General features: G+C 49.7%; 1 protein-coding gene and 1 pseudogene across 1 annotated transcript; both read right to left on the reverse strand.

Moving 5' to 3' along the window:
• Positions 1–2508: 2508 nt before the first annotated feature.
• Positions 2509–2607, reverse strand: LOC122901546 (annotated as a pseudogene).
• A 13277-nt stretch (positions 2608–15884) lies between these two features.
• Positions 15885–20678, reverse strand: CLDN19 (claudin 19). The gene is made up of 5 exons (XM_044236381.1): positions 20235–20678; positions 18888–19052; positions 18693–18777; positions 16730–16882; positions 15885–16017 (listed from the first exon to the last, which is right to left on the reverse strand). The coding sequence occupies exons 1-5, from the start codon at positions 20455–20457 to the stop codon at positions 15969–15971; spliced, it is 675 nt and encodes a 224-aa protein (XP_044092316.1). The 5' UTR covers positions 20458–20678; the 3' UTR covers positions 15885–15968.

Genomic DNA, 20678 nt, shown 5'->3' on the forward strand with positions numbered 1-20678 from the left:
CTGTTGGCTCGTACTAAACATCAGAAAACCTTTACTAGGAGGATTTGGCCATTTTCTTTTTTGTTAGTTGTTTTTGCTGAGGGACAGTGGCAAAAGGGAGAGAGCATACATGCTCCAACTGGATTCTGCAAATCACTTATTTCCTTCCTTATGGAGGAGTTACTTCAGCCTGCGGCAGAGCCTGGCTATACTCTGTAAACAGGTTCACTCCTGTGTGTGGCTGATCCAAGATGGTAACAACAAATGTAATGCCTGTAGGAAGATTTACTAAATAGTATGGAGGTTGGTGAAAATAATTCTGTGGTCCTAACTCCCTTCTAACCTAAACCTGTTCTGGTTATTCTTATACAGTGTCTCCCTAGATGTTCCATTTGGGATCATCCTGACCAGTTTTTTGGGCCCAGAGAAAAAAGGTGCTGGGGATTTAGAGTGGCACTTCCAGGAGTCCTGCAGTTCTGTGTAAGTCCAGGTGGTGGTGCCCCTTTCCAGAACTTGCTCACATTTCAGAACCAAGGTTGTATTGCCCTGATACCTTTAATTCTAGGGGACTGTTAAATAAGATGGGAACATACTATTTAAGTAGGCTAGTGTCTTTCAAACTCCTCCTAAACTTGGAGTTTTTTGTTGGTGGTGTTTGTTTGTTTTTTGGGGTTTTTTTTTTTTTTTTTTTTTTTTGCCTTTTTTGAAGAGGCTCCGTGCTGACAAGAGTACAGTGGAACAAATTTGAATACTGTTGATGGTATGTAAAGTATACTTTTTATAATTGCATCCCTAGGATATGTATGTATCATGGAAATGACTAAAACAATATTGCTTAGGGGCACCTGGGTGGCTCAGTGGGTTAAAGCCTCTGCCTTCGGCTTGTATCTGACCCCAGGGTCCTGGGATCGCGCCCCACATTGGGCTCTCTGCTTAGCAGGAAGCCTACTTCCTTCTCTCTCTCTCTCTCTCTCTCTCTCTCTCTGCCTGCCTCTCTGCCTACTTGTGATCTCTGTCTGTCAAATGGATAAATAAAATCTTAAAAAAAAAAAAACCAATACTGGTTAAATATCCAATAACAGGTATTCACCACTTTTCAAAATTCTGCATTATACCTTAGCACTTTTCTTTTTTTTTTTTTTTTTTTTTTTAATATTTTATTTATTTATTTGACAGACGCAGATCACAAGTAGGCAGAGAGCGGGCAGAGAGAGAGAAGGAAGCAGGCTCCCTGCTGAGCAGAGAGCCCGATGCGGGACTCGATCCCAGGACCCTGAGATCATGACCTGAGCTGAAGGCAGCGGCTTTAACCCACTGAGCCACCCAGGCGCCCCTTAGCACTTTTCTTTTAAGGGAAGATTTAAATTATTATTTTTGCTAACCGAGAAATCTGACAAGAATTTCCACTTTTATGAAAATGGCATTTGTTGGCTTGGCTGCAGTTTTTAATGTATTTATTTGACAGAGAGAGATCACAGGCAGGCAGAGAGAGAGAGGAGGAGGCAGGCTCCCCGCTGAGAGGGAGCCCGATGCAGACTCAATCCCAGGACCATGACCTGCGCCGAAGGCAGAGGCTTTAACCCACTGAGCCACCCAGGCACCACAGCATCTGTGCTCTTTAAATTCAGGTTAACATATAGTATGGTCTTGGTTTCAGGAGCAGAATTCAATGATTCATTACATTCATTACCTGAATGACATTCTAAATGGCATTACATAAAATACCCAGTGCTCATCCCAACAAGTTCCTCTATGTTATTAGATTTTCCTTTTTTTTTTTTTTTTAATTTATTTGACAGAGATCACAAGTAGGCAGAGAGAGAGAAGCAGGCTCCCCACTGAGCAGAGAGCCCGATGTGGGGTTTGATCTCAGAATCCTGGTCCTCAGCTGAAGGCAGAGGCTTTAACCCACTGAGCTATCTAGGTACCTAACAAGTTCATCACCCATTTAGTCCACCCCCCTCCAGTAATCCTCCATTCTCTATATTTAAGAATCTCTTCATGGTGGTTTGCCTCCCTCTGTTTTTATCTATTCTTTCCCTTCCCCTACATTTATCTGTTTTGCAGGAAATTGTGTATTTGTCTTTTCTCTGATGTCTTTTTTACTTAGTGTAGTACACTAGTTCCATCCACGTTGCAAATAGCAAGGTTTCTTTCCTTTTTAATGGCCAAGTAATACTCCATTTTATATATGTGTGTGTGTGTGTGTATATACACCTACCACATCTTTATCCATTTGTCTGGACATCTGAGCTTTTTTCTTGAGATTTTATTTATTTGACAGAGATCACAAGTAGACTGGGTTTTGTGGGGGAGCAGGCTCCCTGCTGAGCAGAGAGCCCATTGCAAGGCTCGATCCCAGGACCCTGAGATCATGACCTGAGCCAAAGGCAGAGGCTTAACCCACTGAGCCACCCAGGTACACCTGGACATTTGGGATCTTTGCATAATTTGTTGATAGTGCTTGTATAAACAGTAGGGTGCATGTGTCCCCTCCAAATCAGCATTTTTTAATCCTTTCAGTAAGTAAAAAATACGGAACATCTCATGAATTTGTATGTCATTCTTGGGCAGGGGCCCCGCTAATATTCTCTTATTCCAATTTTAGTACATGTGCTGCTGAAGCAAGCATTCTATTTTTACATCCATTAGCAAAATATATCCCAAAGTATTAGCAAAATCTAAGAGAGAATTTGTTTCTGAGAACACAAGTTTTTCCATATGTTAGTGGTAATTGATTCTTCACTTCACTATTTAGCTTACAGAGGGTTACATAGGAATGGAGTGCTTTCAGACAGCAGGAGAGACCTGTAATGTTAAAATGTGATTTTGAAAACCACAGCAAGGAAGAAATTTTCTTGTAATACAGTCTTGATGCTAGTGTTGCAAACAAAACTACTTATGTACTTTTTCATGTGTCTTGCGTTGGCCAGCAGTTGATGGATGTCTTCACCATGTATAAGGATTAGGTAGCCTAAGTCTCTTAACCAACCCAGAGAATGCATTCTCTCTACAGCCAGGGTGCAGATGAGAACCTGGCTTGGCAGTCACATGGTGCAAGCATGAGACCTGGAAGAAGTTAGCACTTGGCCATATGGGAGAGTGGATGCATTGTTTTGCCAAAGCAGCAGCAATGGTTTCCTCATCTGATAACTGCCTTAGTGTTTGACACTGAGCTTTGAGCCCGGTGCTCCAGCCTTAACAATTACATACATCTCATCCCTTTGTAAGAATATGTGGCTGCAGCAGAGTAAGTGTAGGAAGAGTGGTAAGAAATGAGGTATCCTAGGTCAGGCCTGTGGTATGCTCTGTTTTAATCAAAATGAGGAACGAGGTGACGATGCTTGTCATGGTTTCTGTTAAAAACATTGTACTTAAGGGCCTAGGTAGTACATGGAGATGGAAACGTGAAGATTGTAAAGGAAACCGTGACAGGCAGCACGGATGATACTGGTAACAAAAAACTTGCTGTCGGTTTAAGGATGGAGAATGTGTTAGTAAATGGCTAAAACTTACTTGAATATAATAACTAAAGTTTTGCTTCATGGTAGTATCAAGGAAATGTATTTAGAACCATACATGAAACTCTTGATCTCAGGGCTGTGACTTTGAGTCCCAGGCTAGGTGTAGAGATTACTTAATAAAGTTGTTGTTGTTTTGTTTGTTTTGTTTTGTTTTTAAGCTTTGAGAGAGAGCATGAGCAGGGGGGAGGGAGAGGGATAAGCAGACTTCCCACAGAGCCTAACATGGGGCTTAATCTCAGGACCCTGAGAGCAGACGCTTAACCTACTGAGCCACCCAGGTGCCCCATTTAATGGTAAAAATCTTTATACCATTTTCAAAATCTGGGCAGAAGCAAAACTCTTGGTATTCAAAGAAAATGGGGGTTTCCATGTTAATGGATATTGAGGCTTGTCAATTTGTCTTCAAATTAAGTGCAATAAAAATTTGAAAAGTTTTGGGTTTTGTTTTTTGTCTTGTTTTTAATGGGTCTTAGAAAAGGGAGGAAAGATGTTAGAAGTTTGATGAAAGAAAAATGTAGGAGCGTCCACCTGGCCCAGTTGGTGGAGTGTGCGACTCGATCTCAGGTTGTGAGTTTGAGCCCCACGTTGAGTATAGAGATTACTTAAGACTCCAAAAGAAGAAAATGTAAAATAGTTATCTTGGAGAATGGGAAAAAAAAATATTCCAGGGAAATAGAATTGCCAGGAAGTAGAGCATTTGGCAGCTGAATTCAACAGAAGGAGAAAAGTGCAAAGGTATTAGAAGTGGGAGCAAAATTACAGTTGACAGTAATGTTCCCAGCATCCACTGCCCCCATCCCTACCTAGGGATGGATCCTGATTAGCCATAACTAGTAAGAGCATAACATTGTCTGCTGAGTGGAGTTGGTATGTTCCACCTTGACTTGGAGTAGAAGTATTTATTTAAGAGGAAGACCTGCTCAACCTTGAGATGGGCAGTGACTGGTAAAGGCAAAGTTTTCAGGTGATGGTCCTGTGAGTCAAGGTGGGAGGAGGAAGAAAACATTACTAGAATTGAAAATGTCAAAAATCAACCAGTGCTGTTCAGTGGATTTCTGTGGGTTTTGAAATTGCTGCAAGTGATGGTAAAAGTAAAGTAATGGGCATGGTGCTGGTGATTCTGGAGTTAAAAATCTTAAAAGAAATGCTGCTGGTAAAGGAAACCGTCAACAAAACCAGAAGATGACAGAATGGGAGAAGATAATTTGCAAATGACATCAGATAAAGGACTAGTATCCAAAATCTGTAACGAACTTAGCAAACTCAGCACCCAAAGAACAAATAATCCAATCAAGAAATGGGCAGAGGACGTGAACAGACATTTCTGCAAAGAAGACATCCAGATGGCCAACAGACATGAAAAAGTGCTCAACATCACTCGGCATCAGGAAAATACAAATCAAAACCACAATGAGCTATCACCTCACACCAGCCTGAATGGCTAAAATTAAGTCAGGAAATGATAGATGTTGGCGAGGATGCAGAGAAAGGGGAACCCTCCTACACTGTTGGTGGGAATGCAAGCTGGTGCAGCCACTCTAGAAACAGCATGGAGTTCCCTAAAAAAGTTGCAAATAGAGCTAGCTACCTTATGACCCAGCAATTGCACTACTGGGTACTTACCCATCTAAAAACAAATGTAGTGATCTAAAGGGGCACATACATCTGAATGTTTATAGCAACAATGTTCACAATAGCCAAACTATGGAAAGAATGTAAATGTCCATCAACAGAAGAATGGATAAAGAAGTGTGTGTGTGTATACACACACACACACACAATGGAATACTACGCAGCCATCAAAAGAAGTGAAATCTTGGCCATTTGCAACGGTGTGCATAGAACTAGAGAGTATTATGCTGAGAGAAATAAGTCAGAGAGACAATTACATGATCTCTCTGATAGGAATTTTAGAGGCAAAGTAGGGGGTTTGGAGGGTAGAGAAGGAAAAAATGAAATGATGGGATCAGGGAGACAAGCCATAAGAGACTCGTAATCTTACAAAACAAACTGAGGGCTGCAGGGCTTGGGTAGGGAGAGGGTGGTTGGGTTATGGACATTGGGGAGGGTGTGTGCTATGGTGAGTGCTGTGAAGTGTGTAAGCCTGATGATTCACAGACCTGTAACCATGGGGCTAGTAATACATTATATGTTAGTAAAAAGAAAAAAATGCTGCTGGTTAATGGATTTGGTCTAAAAGCATGGGCTTCAAAGAAGGCTGAGCTTTTGAGGGCCTACAAAGGAAGACAATGGTTTAGGAGTGGCAGTGGCGTGACCTAGAGGAATCAGCCTGCCACCAGGAACCCTGCAGCTTCAGGTTTAGGGGAAGGGAAAAAGGCCCTGAAAGGGCTCCCAGAGCAGTCTGTCCTGGGGGTAAGTCTGCCTAGAGTTGGAGCAAGAAAGTCAATTCAAATGTTGAAGAAGTGGCCCCAGAGGATGCTGGGGACAGATCCAGATGGCACAGTGGAAGGTTCAGGGAGGAAGCAAACATGGGTCAGATTCGGAGTTGGAGGGAGCTTAACTGCTGCCCAGGGTGGGGGGAGCTTGAACATCTGGCAGAGACAGTTCAACCAGAAAGTGTCACACAGGACAGGCTTAGTACCGAGCTTCTGTCAGTGGAAGGGTTAGGTTGACTTGTGCCTCTGGAAAGAGCAGTCAGATTAGGAACTCTGTTGCTCCCTTCTCTGGTGCTGAGTGGTGAGTGGTAGAGGGAGCCTTGTTCATGGACCTTCAACCCGGCTGCCGGTTTGTAAAGGCTACAAATAATACAAGTGAGTGGACTGTTCACTCACACCACAGTCACATCTGGAGTGATGGTTTAGCACCTCTCCTAGGGCAGTGAGCTCTCCAGCCCTCCTGCGTTTTCATTCCTCTGGGCCAAGAAGCTGATAGGGGGCCTGGATTATCTTTAAGTAGAATGATTTTCATTTCAGAAATAATACTCTAGAGGGGGAAAATAAAGTTTGACCAGAAAAGTGATCAGTGTGGACATTGTTGCAGAGACCAAGTGAAACCTGTATGAAACCTGTATCCTACATCTGGCAGTGGGAAAGGTCAAATTGGAGAAGTTTTAAGGAAGGGAGTTGACAGATCTAGGTGACTCACTGAGTGTGGGGATGAGAAGGAGGAGAAAGTCCAACATGACTGTAGAACATCAATGCCGATGGTGCCATCTGCTGGGGTAGAGGATGCACAAAGGGGAGGGGCCTTTGGGGTTCTAAATACATGGTGTTTGAGGGGAGTCTGGGAAGCAGATTTGGAACCAAAGAGTGAGCTGTAGGCTGAAGAGAATGCTTGACACTCAGGTGGCTTGTGAAAGCATCCATTTCCTGGATGAAACCCCATCACTCAAGGAGCATCTGTGATGCCTGAGGGTAGAGGCCCAAACTTTCTGAACAAGACCAAGGATGTAAAAGTGATGGCCAGAAAGAGATGCGAGAAGTCAGAAAGGGAGGACATCACAGAATCCTAGAGCACAAAATAGCAAATGATTCGTTTGGCATCAGAACCAAGAGGTCCGAGGAGGTGAAGGTGGGAAAGTGTCCACTGGGCTTGGCAATGAGGCTAGGAAGAGCAGCGGTGGAAACGTAGGGGTGGGCCCCAGGCTGCCGCAGAAGCAGTTGGGCTTACGCCCTCACAGCCTTCCATCCCAGTAACAGGCGGCCCAGCCTTCTAGGTCCCTGCCAAAACCCTCAGTGTCCATCCTGACTTTATCTTTTCTTCCTCACACTTCACATCCAATGAGTCTGCCAATTTTGTTCATTCTGCCTTTGAAACATCCAGAACCTGACCACTTCTCAGCATCTCCCCCAACATGGGTCTAGGCCTCCGCATCTCATCTAGATTATCAGTCTCCCAGATGAACTCTCTGCTACCTTCCTTTGTATCCTCCACCTCTCCACTGTCAGTTTTCAATATAAGGGCTAGGGTCACTTGAGCAGAAGCCTCCAGAGGCTTCCAGTCTCACTGGGGCAGAAGCCAGCATCCTACAGGAAGCTTTACCAGGAACCCCCATCTGTCTCCCATTTGCTCTGCTCTACCCCTGGTTTACTCCAACCTCATAAGCTGCCTTTTGATGGGAAAACAATTTCCCCTGTCAACCAAATGGCTTTCTCTTTCAGTTCTTTCAGGACTTTAACTAGAAAGGCCTTCCCTGACCACTGTTCAAAATAGCAGACCCTCCTGGTGGCCAGATCTCCCAACCTCCTATGTCACAAAAATAAATTCTGTATGATTCCACTAATGTGAGGTACTGAGATTAGTCTAACCAGGCACAAGAGAATAGACTGGCAGAAGTGGGGAGTTATCATTTAATGGATATAGAGTTTCAGTTTTGTAAGGAGAGAATTCTGGAAATGAATGGTACTGAACGGTTGCATAGCAATATTAATGTACTTATGTCACGGAACTGTGTGCTTTAAAGTGGTTAAGGTGGTAAATTTTATATGTATTTTATCACATTAAAAAAAATTGGGGGGAACGCCTGGGTGGCTCAGTTGGTTGGGCGTCTGCCTTCAGCTCAGGTCATGATCCCGGTGTCCTGGGATCGAGTCCCACATTGGGCTCCTTGCTCAGTGGGGAGCCTGCTTCTCCCTCTGCCTCTGCCTCTGCCTGCCACTCTGTCTGCCTGTGCTCACTCTCTCTGACAAATAAATAAATAACATCTTTAAAAAAAAAAAAATTGGAGGGGGCGCCTGGGTGGCTTCGTGGGTTAGGCCTCTGCCTTCGGCTTGGGTCATGATTTCAGGGTCCTGGGATCGAACTCCGCTTCGGGCTCTCTGCTTGGCGGGGAGCCTGCTTCCCCCTTTCTCTCTGCCTGCCTCTCTGCCTACTTGTGATCTCTCTCTCTCTATCAAATAAATAAAATCTTTTTTAAAAGTTGGGGAAAAAATGATGGGAAAGATGTCGAATAAAAATGTAAGAAAGAAAGAGAACATTGAAAATAAAGCATTTTAGGGTCTTGCAGTGATTGTCAGTTTTATAGAAGGTGAAGTTAGATGGCCTATCCAAAGAAGAAAACCTAGTGGAAACAACTGATATTTAAAGGCCATTTCATGAGGCTTTGTCATTTGTATATCGTCTTTTCCATTTTTGTAAAAACGTCAAATAACAAGGTTCATGTGCTCATTAGATAATTTTTGGAAAGCATATTTAAATTAAAAACTTCAGGGCACCTGGGTGGCTCAGTCAGTTAAATGTCTTCCTTCAGATTGGGTTGAAAATCTCAGGGTCCTGGGATGGAGCCCCGAGTTAGGCTCCCTGCCCAAAGGAGAGCTTGCTTCTCCCTCTTCCTCTGCTGCTTCCCATGCTTGCGCTTTCTCTCAAACAATAAAAAAAAATCTTTTTCAAAAATTAACTAATGAAAAACTTTCAGGGGCTCCTGTCTGGCTTCTGTCTGGCAAGATCATGTGACTCTCGATCTTGGGGTTGTGAGTCTGAGCCCCACACTGGGTGTAGAGATTACTCAAATAAAAAAGATAAATATTTGAATACAGTGATATAATTTTACACCAATTCTGGTAAATATTTTAACATCTAATAATTCTTTTGTTAATTTGGATTGGTCCTGAGCAGTCACTTATACAGAAGAAGAAATAAAAATGTTCTACTTTAAATCAGAAGGTGTAAACATTCTCTCAAATTATATGATAGCCTTTGGAAAGATGACTCTTGATTTCCACTTGGGGGTAATATTGGTCCAACTCTTCTACTGAAAACAGCTAAGAACATTAGACAAAATATTTTCTAGGATCTTTCTAAAATTAACAAAACACTGAGGGGTCCCAGGCTGGGTCCAGGAAGAGGAGAATAATGTAGAAAATTGAGTCTGATGCTCAAGGGTTACTTCTTCCCTGGATATGTTTGCAAATCTGGAAGAGGTGAGTAAGTACTTGCCTCTGACACGATGTGCTGAGCGCTGATGTGAAAGTGTTTGTCGACCTGGACGAAGCAGTTGTACAGGGCTGGAGGGAAAAACTTGTAAAGTCCAGCCCCAGCAATTGTGGATGCCCTTGTAAACTCTGTTAGGCTTGGAGTTGGGGACCCGGAATGGTTGTGCCGTAGTAACTAACTAACCCAACCCTCACACAGATTGCAGCCTGACTGAGTGGAAGGAGGAGTCACATGGGGAGCCAGAAACCTCAAGTCCTGAACTTGGATAAAGGTGATTGAGAATAGCTAGGGCCCCCAGGCACAGGCTAAAGCAAGTAATCCTTGGCCTTACATGATTATGACACATATTTTACAGAAGCCATATCAGACACATATTCAGAAATAACTAGACTTACAAGGAGACAAGGAACCATGAGGAACAAGGTTGAAACAGACAAAAAGGACCCACAGAAACCCCAGATATCAAAGATAATAGACACAGAATGTGAAGCAATTATGTTTGCAGTTACATTTATGCAATTAATACATTTACGCTAATTATCCTGAATTTTCAAGAACTTGAAAATTCTAGGTCTTATGAGCTGAATTGTGTCACTCTCCCACCCGAATTCATATTTCGAAGTCCAACCTCCACTCCCTCAGAATGAGACTATTTGTACATAGGGTATTTAAAGAGGTGATTAAGATGACATGAGGTCACTGTAGGAGGTCTTATTCCAATATGACTGGTGTCCTTATAAAAAGAGGAAGTGAGGACATGGACAGACACAGCTGAGGAACCACACCACAAGAAGACAGCCTCCTATAAACCCAGAAGAGAAGCCTCAGAGTAAAACTAACTCTGCTGACACCCAGATCTTGGACTTGTAGCCTTTAGGGATGTGATGAAGTAAATTTCTGTTGTTCCAGCAACCCAGTCTGTGGTACTTTGTTGTGGCAGTCCTAGCAAACTAATAGAGAAGGGAACCAGAAACTATAATGAACCCAGCAGATTTTTTTTAAATCAACCAGGTGGGAATCTGAGAACAGAAAAATAGAATACCTCAAAGAAATCAATGGGTGTATTTGGAAGCTGATTAAACACAACCGAAGATAAAATTAGTTAACTGGGAGGTAGTGGAAGGAAACTACTTATTATGAAGTACCAAGAATTTAAAAATTGGAAAACAAAAGAAAAGCTAAGAGACTATTGTAAGAAAATCAAGCAGACTATAATTGGAGGCACAGAAGAAGGAAAAGATGATTGGAGAGAGAGTGTCTGAGACTTAACCCAGAACTGATTAGAAGGAAGAAGACACCAAAAGAAAGAGTCAAGAAGCTGAAAAACTTACATAAAAAATTCACATTTAAACACATCGATAATGGTACCACAATTTTTAGAAGACAAGAGAGGAGTTAGGGGGAAAGGATTACTTTGAAAGGAATGACATTAAAGCTGACATTTGATTTCACAGCAGGAAAAATTGTCATGGGGCACCTGGGTATCTCACTCATTAGTGTCTGCCTTTGGCTCAGGTCATGATCCCAGGGTCCTGGGATCGAGTCCCACATTGGGCTCCCTGCTCAGCTTCTCCTGCTTCTCCTGCTGACCTCTCTCCTCTCATGCTTTCTCTCTCTCTCTCAAATAAATAAATAAAATTTTATAAAATAAAATACAAGGACACTGTCCTACAAGACTACACGGAAACTATCAAATTCAGGGAATTAACTTTGAAACGGTACCACCCATAGAAACCACAGACTATTGAGTTGTCACCAGATGTCACAAGAATGTCTTTTACAGGTCCAGGATCCAAATCCAGGATCGCTCATGTCATTTAGCTCTAATATCTCTTCAGTCTTGTCAGTCTTTTCTTGCCTTTCATAACATGGACAGTTTTGAAGAGTGCAGGCAGTTACTTTGTAGAATAACCTCCATTTGGACTTTTTTGTCTCGTCATAAGTCATTCAGTTTGTACACGTTTAGCAGGAGTGTCACAGAAATGATGCTGTGTTCCTCTCAGTGTATTATGTCAAGGGACACACAATTTTGACTTGCCCCATTGCTGGTGGTGTTAACTCTTGTCACTTGATTAAGATATGTCTGTGGTGGGCGCCTGGGTGGCTCAGTGGGTTAAGCCGCTGCCTTCGGCTCGGGTCATGATCTCAGGGTCCTGGGATCGAGTCCCGCATCGGGCTCTCTGCTCAGCGGGGAGCCTGCTTCCCTCTCTCTCTCTGCCTGCCTCTCTGTCTACTTGTGATCTCTCTCTGTCAAATAAATAAATAAAATCTTTAAAAAAATTTAAAAAAAGATACGTGTGTGGTGCTTCACTACAGTCAAGTTAAATATTTTATACTTACTAGCTAATAAATTATATTAGTTGCCATTTTACTGTAGAGCTTTTTTTCTCCCCCATTTATTTAATTATTTGTATCAGTATGAACTAACAGATTCTTATTTTATTCACTGAGTTAGAATCCATGGCTATTTATTTTGATATCAAATTGTCCCAGCAAATTGAGTGGGAATCTCTTTAATCTGGTTTCTGTATCTTTTAGCTGTGTCTCCATTATTCCTTGACCACTTTATTTTCTGGAACATCAAGATGCTCCTGGCTTTTTATTTCCCTTTTCAGCCTTCAGATCAGCCATTTCTCCATGGAGCCCTGGTACCTATTAATGGAGAATGGTATTCAGAAATCAAGGTAGGGTCTCACCACTGGGTTATCATTGCTTCTAGGCTTTTCTAAGAGGCAGAACTCCTAGATGTATGGACGTGTGTATATCACACACCTATGTATACACATACACAACTAGAGCTATTTCAATATTCATCTAAATATATTAAAAGCCAGGTGTTCATCCACATACGTCCAATTCTAATCCAACATCCCAGGATTTATTTGAATCTTCCCTGTTTCATCTTTGTAAATCTATCCTCTGACAGTGGAAACTTTATCTTCAATATTTTACTTATTTGTTCAATCCCCTTATATGTAACTCAGCTTCGACCTGGGCAGCCACGGGCCACTCAGTTTTGTGGTCACCATGTGGTCTTCGTAGACAAAAGGAAGTGCTTCTCGAGTGTTAATTTGGTGATTTTAGAGTGTTGTATCAGCCTTTTCCTTTGATGCCTGTAAAGAATTCTTCACCCTCTCCCTGACATTTTTAGTTGTTTTGAACAAGAGCATTGTCAAGAAAATGCCTGTAATGTACTCATAAATTGAGCCAAATATTATTTTTCTGTGCCCAGCAGGAGAGAGAGTCAGGAAGCACTACTTTGGGCATTATCTTTCTTCATTTCCAGTTTTGCCCGGATCCCGTGTAGCCATGGCTTCCTGTAACCTTGCCAACTCTAGACGAAATCATACATTGAACTGCCCTCCTTACATCCGGTATTCAAATGATGGAGGAAGACAATGCACCACGCAGCTCTTCCTGCCTGAGCCTAGATCCGCGTTTCCCAAACTCGTGTGTGTACACCAGTCCCCCGGAGAGCTCCTTAAAATGTCGAGCCCGTGTTACCCGGTGTGGTGGGGGAGGCTGACAGGCTATGTTTCTACCAAGTTTCCAGGTAGCAGGACTCTCTAGATCGCTCATCCCCTCTGTCCCAGTCAGTGGTCAGTGAGGGGTGGTTACATGGCACGGCCAGCAAAACTTACAGGCATTTTTAACTTTTTTTTTTTTTTTTTTTTCATTTGCAAACCTACACACAAACGCAGAGAACAGAGGGAACCCCTACATATGGCTGGCATTTACCAAACCTCCCCTGCCCCTGACCATTTCGTTCTTAGGACATTTTATTTATTTTTAAAGATTTTATTTACTTATCTGACAGAGAGATCACAAGTAGGCAGAGAGGCAGACAAAGGGAGAGAGGGAAGCAGGCTCCCCGCTAAGCAGAGAGCTCGATGCGGGGCTTGATTCCAGGACCCTGAGATCATGACCTGAGCCAAAGGCAGAGGCTTAACCCACTGAGCCACCCAGTGCCCCTCTTAGAGCATTTTAAAGCAAATCCAGCCTTCTATCATTTCAGTGTGCTCCTCTAACAGGGATTAAAAACAAAAAACAAGCAAACCACAGCGTCGTTATCACACAGAATTCATAATACATACAACACAAAAACGTAACTTCTGGACACCATGTACTACTCAGTGCAATCCATATTCTCAGAGGCAGGGACTGGATGGGTCCCCGGTCCCTGCCGCCCCAGCCCCAAGCTCACTCCTCTGAGGAGCACCTCCTGTTGCTGAGCTCCTTCTGTATGCACTGCTACTTCTACGCTACGCTTCTCCTCCCTGGCTGAGAACGCAGGTATTTTCCTTCCCAAACTGTGTTTTATGGTCGGCCAGTTTCATTCTTGGGAGAACTCTGTTAATAAACATCAGCAAAAGCTTGAGGATTGTGCCCTTTGACCCCCTTCCTGGGTCCCTGCCCAGTCCTCTAGGCCCCGAGGCTGGGACAGTAAACAGCGGCGGCGGCCGCAGTCCCGAGGCCTGGAAAGTTGGCCCCGCCTCACGTTGGCAGCCTAGGTGACCTTGATGTAGGTATTTGAAAACGGCTGCTTCAAGAGAGGCCTGGGGGATCAGGCTTCCCAAACTCTTCCAGCCTTGAACTCCTCTAATTTTCCCCTGGACATCTTCCCACGGCCAGCCTCCTGCTATGCTGTTAGTGTGTGGGCCTGTAGGTGGTGATCTCACTCTGCCCCTCTCCGGGCCCTGGTTAGAGGCAGAAAGGGCATCCCTCCACGAAGGACCAGAGGGAAGCTTGTTCCTGCAGCCGTCAGACCCACCCACTGGCACGGAGCTCGTCTCTCTTGCAGTCTGTCCCCGAAACCCATGGGGGACAGCCAGCACATTCTAGCCCAAAGTGTTCCCAAGTCCCAAGCCTCTGGTGGACCCTGAACGTCCAGAGAATACACATTGTCCTGGCCAACTGCTTTGTGGTCAGATTGCAAGGTTGGCCAGATCCCCAGCTGGGGACAGGAGGGAGGTCCTGGGGGACCAGCAGAGGTCCAGGCTCTGGGCCCCACATCCCCCCCTCCCCACCAGCCTGCTCAGCTGGTGCCTCACCCAGACTCTCAATTTCCTGGTTGCAATTCTGGCTGTATGTGACAGAAGTCAACCTCAAAATTGTTTTGGCAAAAAGGTGGCTATGTACTGGGAGAAAGTGGGAACCTCATGGAGCAACCTGGTCTCAGGAAAGGCAGAGGGAGACGGGCCTCCCCTGCTCTTTCCACGGCTCACCTCTTCAGGAAGTTACCTTCCTCCCTCCCAGACCCCTGCAGAGTGGCAAGAAATGCAGCCCGACAGCCCCCAGCTGCCGGCCTCACAGAGGTGCCCACACACCGCAGTCCTTCAGGAAGGGCCTGAGCTGGGGCGGGGTCGGCCCCAGGCCCCTTCTGTCCTGTGGAGCCTGGGCCCCAGCTCCCCGGGTGATCTGAAAGCTCACCTAGGGGCAAGAACCGCTGCATCACAGCTTCTGGCCCCCACAGAGACTCCTCTGTAGTCCTCACTCAGAGCTCGAGGGGCAGGGCTCCGGGAAACCCATGCGGGGTCCCACCCCCGGAGCCAGCGGCTGGCCCGGCCACAGGACACGGACACCCCTGAGGCACCCCGTGGCTGCGCAGCAGCTGCTAGGCCAGGCCAGGCCCCGTGCCCATAATCCCACAGCTGCTCCGCAGCTCGCTCCCCTCCTCCCAACCCCGACCTCCCAGGGAGCTTGCGGGACAGTCATCCTATCTGACTGCACCTCCCTCCAGCCATGCTGGGGGGCAGGGAAGGCCCAGCTGCCTCCTTGGGATTCAGTGAGCTGGTGAGAGCTGGGGTCCCAAGACAGGTGTTGGAGGAAGCCAGCCAGCCAGAGCCGGCTGAGGAGGGCCCGAGGAAGGCGGGGACAGTTACGGTAGGCTCCTTCCAGATGGGAGACACAGGGCAGTCAGGGGCCAGAGACCCATGGGGCGGGCGAGGCCCGAGCATGAGGAGAGGTGCTGATCTAGGTTAATTTTCCTTCCGTCTCTCTGAGGATGTCTTCTTCTTCTAGACTAAGGTGGTATCTGTACTTCAAGACCGAAAGCCCCTCCTCATGACCTCAGTCTTCTGCCTGGGGTGGGGCTCTGGCCACAGCCTGAGGCCACCCCTCTCTACTCAAGATCCAGGGCAGGGAGGGAGAGCTCCGCAGACTGGAGAGGATGAAGGGTGGATGTGGAAGAAGGGGCAGCATTAGGGGGCTTGCAACCTTGTCTGGGACAGTCTTCGTGGCTGGAAGGTCCTAAGGTCCTTCTCCATGTAGTGAGCTCCTCCAGGGTCCCCTCACCCCAGCTCTGGGGTAAGAGTCAAGCTAGGGAAGTTTCTGGAAACCCGATTGACCCTGGATGTGGGTGTGACTCACTCTGCAGGTCTGTCTCCCCATCTTGACGCCCGAAGACCCCAGGGACCAGCTCTGACCTCTCCGAGCCAGGACCCACCGTAGTCATACCAGGGACACATCAAATGACACCACACTCGGGGCTGATGTTCACTTCTCTTTCCAAAAAATACCGAACACACGGTCTAGGTGTGGCAGGGGGACAGAGTCAGGTTGGGGACCCGGACATTACACACCCAGGGGGCCCTTGGCGGAGGCGGACAACTTAACAACTGGTCTGAAAGTCAAAAGAGAGGAGAGCTGGTTAGTGGGGTGAGCAGTGGGGTGGGGCTGCGGGGTGCAGGCCCAGACGCAGGGACTGACCAGCGCTGTCGGCCCCGGGTGCCCACAGTGGCCCTTCTTGGGGTCCGTTCCTGGCGGGGGCAGGCTGGCCTAGCCATGCGGGGTGGCGTCCACGAAAAGCCTGAGACCTGAACTCAGGAACAGTGGGTCCAAGCCTCTCGGTACCCCCAAACCTGTTTCCTGGTGTGTGAGGGGGATGTTCATCCCCGCACACTGGCCCCCGCCTGGACTTGCTGTGAGGAGCAAGCTCGGCCTGCTGAGGGGAAAGGCTCTGGCCATCCCAGAGCATGGGGCACCAACGGCCATCTTTGTGGCTGTGTGCCCAGGGCCCAGCACAGAGCAGACACCTGAGTCGCCCTGCAGGAAGTAAATAAGCCGCCGGAGGAAAGCGACGGCACCTGGACAGGAAACGGGCTGGTGCCCATGAGCTGTGCAGATGGGTCCATGCCTGAACCGGGACATGTGTGTGCACCTGCAGGCTGGGCCCTACCTCTGGCCTCCCTCTGAGTGTCTGGGTCTAGTCTCAGAGCGCAGGGTGGGTGCTTGTGTGGGGACAAGCTGCTCAGAGTCCTCGCAGGGCGTGCTGTGCCCCTACTGGCCCTGCCTGGGGTGCTGCAGGGGCCGGCAGAGACGGGGCTCAGACGTACTCTCGGGCTGCAGCCGAGGGGCCGGGCCAGTAAGGCTGTGGGCTGCTGCTGGACCTCTCAGGCTCTGGGCACGTGCAGCACAGGAAGGAGCCCCCCAGCATGGCCAGGCCGGCGGACGCCCAGCCCACGAACAGGGCTGAGCCAAACTCGTACCTGCAAGGGGGAGGAAGGACGGCATCAGGGGTGGCTGCGAGCCTTCCCCATCACAGTGATCCCCACGTGGGGGCAGGGGTAGGGTGGGGGAGCTGAGATTGGGGGCCTCCAAAGCCTCCTCAGTCTCTCTGGAGAAGTTCTGGGGCGTGCCCATCGCTCCTCCAGACCTCCAGCCAGCACATCACCACCACCCAGGGGGACCCAGGCCCAGGGTGGGTCTGCTCTGTGCAGATTTGGGCCCCTCCCTCCCCCTTCACTACCCCCCCAGCCAGAGGTGGTGGTCCAGGAGGGCTGCTGGAGAGGAGCAGGGCAATCCCTGCCATCTTCCTCTCAGTGCCCCTCCAGCCCACAGAACGCCCAGCCCAGGCTTCCCGCTGTCTTCCGGGGGCACACCGGGCCCTTCCCCTGGCAGTCAGGGCTCCCCTCCTTGTGCTGCAGCGAGGGGGCGCAGCCCCTACTCCCACTCGGCTTTGCCACCCCCGCCCCTCCACCCCTCCACCCCTCCACCCCTCCACCCCCCCCCCCCCCCCCCCCCGCTCTCTGCCTCCATGCCTTTGCTGGAGGCGCCCCCTCCTGGAGAGTCCCCTTTCTGCGCCTCCTATGCTCCTCTGACTTCAGGGCCCACTTCAATGGCCCCCTCCTCCCAGGGGCTCTCCCTGACCCCTCCTGCTGTGCCTCCTGCTGACGCCTCCTGGGTGGCCTTCAGCTTCTGGCTTCAGCCTGGCTCCCTTGGGACTGCCTGGAGGGCGGACAGCACCAGATTTCCACTTCCCCAGGACCCAGCACAGGGCCTGCATACCAGGTGCCTTGGGAAGTGCTGGAGGAGTAGGCAGGGGTGCCAGCGAGGAGTCTGTTTCTGAGTTGAGCTGCCTCTTGGTTGGAGATCTTTGTGGCTACAGCTGCCCACCTCGGGGAGTGATCACCATGCCTGTGGTCTCCTTTTCTTCCCCTGCCACACTTCTGCCTTCTCCAGGCAGCCCTCCTGATTGCAGTAGCTTGGGTGTCTTTTCTCATTCTCCCTCAGGCCCAGGGCCCCAGGTCTGTTGGGATGTCTGGGGTTGAGACCGTCCCAGTCTCTGCTCTGGCACAACTGATAGGTGGGGGTGGAGCCTGGTGGGTCCAGGTTCTTCACCGAGCCCCCTATTCCGCCCTCCTGCATTTGGCCTTCCTAGTCCTGGCCATTCTAGCTCCTAAATGTCCCGGAGCCTACTCTGCACTGCTAGCGTTGGGCCCCCAAGCCCTGCTCCAGACCTTTTGCCCCTTCCTGGTCATCTTCTCGCCCCACCGTGCTGCGTGCCAGAGCCTGGATTGTTGGCTGCCTTCCACTGGATGGGGAACCAAATCTTCCTCTGGCTGTAAGGCCCCTCGCATCTGCCCTGACCACTTGTCCAATCGCCATCTCCCAGCCCAGGACACCTGCCGCCTTGGGTAGGAGTCACAGCAAGGGGTGCACTGAGTGCTGTCCGGGGCCCGGCCTTGTGCTGAGTCCTCCCTGCAACATTTCCCCAAGCCCTTGGGTCCCAGCTCCATTGGACAGGGACTCGCCCTTCACACAACCAGCATGCACAGAGCTGGGATTTCAATGCAGATCCAGGTTGCTGAGCTCCTGCAGTGTTCCCCACAGGACTCTCACCCCCTCAGAGGATTCAGCCACACCCTGCCTGGCCCCCCACTCCAGAGACCTTCTCACCGACAGCACCCGTGGCTCCCCCTGCCCCCATTTTCTCCCACCCAGGTGTCCTGCTAAACAAAGGCAGCGGAGTGGAAGGCGCAGCTCCTTTCCTGGTCCAGGCCACACCCCGGCACTCACCGGGCATTGACTGGTGTGCTGGGGTTGAAGAATTCCTGGGTCACTAGTGTAGCATACCACGAGACAGCTGTCAAGGTGCAGAGGCCTAAGGATGGAGGAGGGAGCACTCAGCTCTGCTCTGGCCTCCGGCCAGCCACCCAGAGCGGGGCCACCTGCCATGACTGAGATGGCGGACAGGGAGCCAGGAACACTGACCTGCCAGGAGGAAGAGGACACCCCCAGAGATGGCGATGCGGCCCTTGGCGATGGGGTTGCTGTCTCCAACCCGAGTGCACTTCATGCCGACCACACTGAGGACCATGGCCACAAAGCCCAGAAGCACGGCCACCACCATCAGGGCCCGCGCTGACTGGATGTGACCTGGGCAGAGCAGGGGGACTGAGCAGGCGCCGGGAGAAGCGGGCGGGTGTGAGCAGCCTGGCGGGGAAGGGGCTGAGGCAGGGGCCAGAAGCGCCTCCCAGGACCACCTGCGGCAGGTGTGAGGGGCCCCTGGGACAGGCTGTGCGACCGAGCTTCCCCTCTACACCCCCCACCCCTGCCTCCCTGCCGCTCACTCCCCCTGCAGGTTCCTTCAGGGGTTGTGTGCCGTGCCAGGGTACTTGGAGGACTTCTCTCCTCTGCTGCTCCCTGGCGGTGAGACTCCCTTTGGGGCCTGGCCTCCCAAGCAATGGGGCCTTGCAGATTCAGCAGGAGGGAGTGAGGGCGTCTAAGGCCCATCTCAGCCCCAAGTTGGCTCTCGGAAAGGGACATTTTCCCCATCAGCCATTCTGGCTCCTGGTCACCTTCCCCTCTGCCCTCTGAGTCACCCACGGCAGCCGGACACCCGTGTGCAGTTCAGTCCTGGGCCGTGGGCCACTCGGGGGAGCTAGGTCCCTGAAGGAGACCAGGTGACCCGCCTAGATGGGTGTCTTGTGATAGCTGCCCAGCTCAGGCCTGCGCCGCCCTGGGCAGAGGGTGGGTGGGTCAGCCCAGAGCCGGGGCTAGAACTGCAGTAGGGCCTGTTTGCAAGCCAACTTGTCAAGTTCAAATGCACACCCCAGAAGGAGAGGGACCTATGTACCCAAGAACCTGTGGGCATAGGCACGCATGTGTGTGCGTGTGTGTTGCACACCCATATGGAGCATGCTTGTTCAGACAGCAGGCCTGGCGTGAAGGTGTGTGTCACAGTGTGTCTGCAGACAGAGCACGGGGAGAGGTGGAGGGGAGCCCGAGTGCCAGGCACTCGGGCACTCATCTATCTTGTCTAACCCTCCACAGTCCTGTGACGTCTTAGTGCTCCCCTCTACAGATGAGGACATTAGAACAGAGAGAGGCTTGGCGACTCCTTGAAGGTGACAGTGGCAGAGCTGGGATCTGGGCCCATGGTGGCTGGAGCCTGGAGTACCTGCCCTCCACGGAGCACCAGGCCGGGTTTTCAAAAGCACATGGGGGCAGGGGGTGGAGAATGGAGCCCCATGCAGGTGGCAGCCTGTGGGCGAGCTTGCTCTGGACCTCCCCTTCCCCGGCACCCCACCTTCCCAACCCAGCTGGAGGGAGGCCTACCTTCCAGGGCGAGTAGGGAGTCATAGAGCTTGCACTGCACCTGTCCGGTGCTCTGGGAGGCGCAGGACATCCAGAGCCCTTCGTAGAGGCCCACGGCCGTGATGATGGCGTCACCCGCGTAGGAGGACTGCTTCCACTGCGGGAGGGCGGTGCTGGCGATGATGCCCACCCAGCCACCCAGGGCCAGGAAGTAGCCCAGGAGCTGGAGGCCCGAGTTGGCCATGGCCCAGGGGAGGGGGCTGGAGGTTCCAGGGCTCAGGGCTGGGCCAGGGTCCCTGGGGGGGCTGGGGTCATGGCCAGGTGAAAGGAGCTGCTGGGTGGAGGGCGGGGGAGTAGCGAGTGGCCAGAGGCTGAGAAGGAGAGGTGTTAGTCCAGCAGGAGCAGCGGAGCCAAAGGCAGCGGCTCTGGGCTCCAGAATGCAGGGGGAGGCCCAGGGGCTGGAAA

This window comes from Neovison vison, chromosome 2 (genome assembly GCF_020171115.1).
Source record: "Neovison vison isolate M4711 chromosome 2, ASM_NN_V1, whole genome shotgun sequence".
NCBI classification, from domain to species: Eukaryota; Metazoa; Chordata; class Mammalia; order Carnivora; family Mustelidae; genus Neogale; species Neogale vison.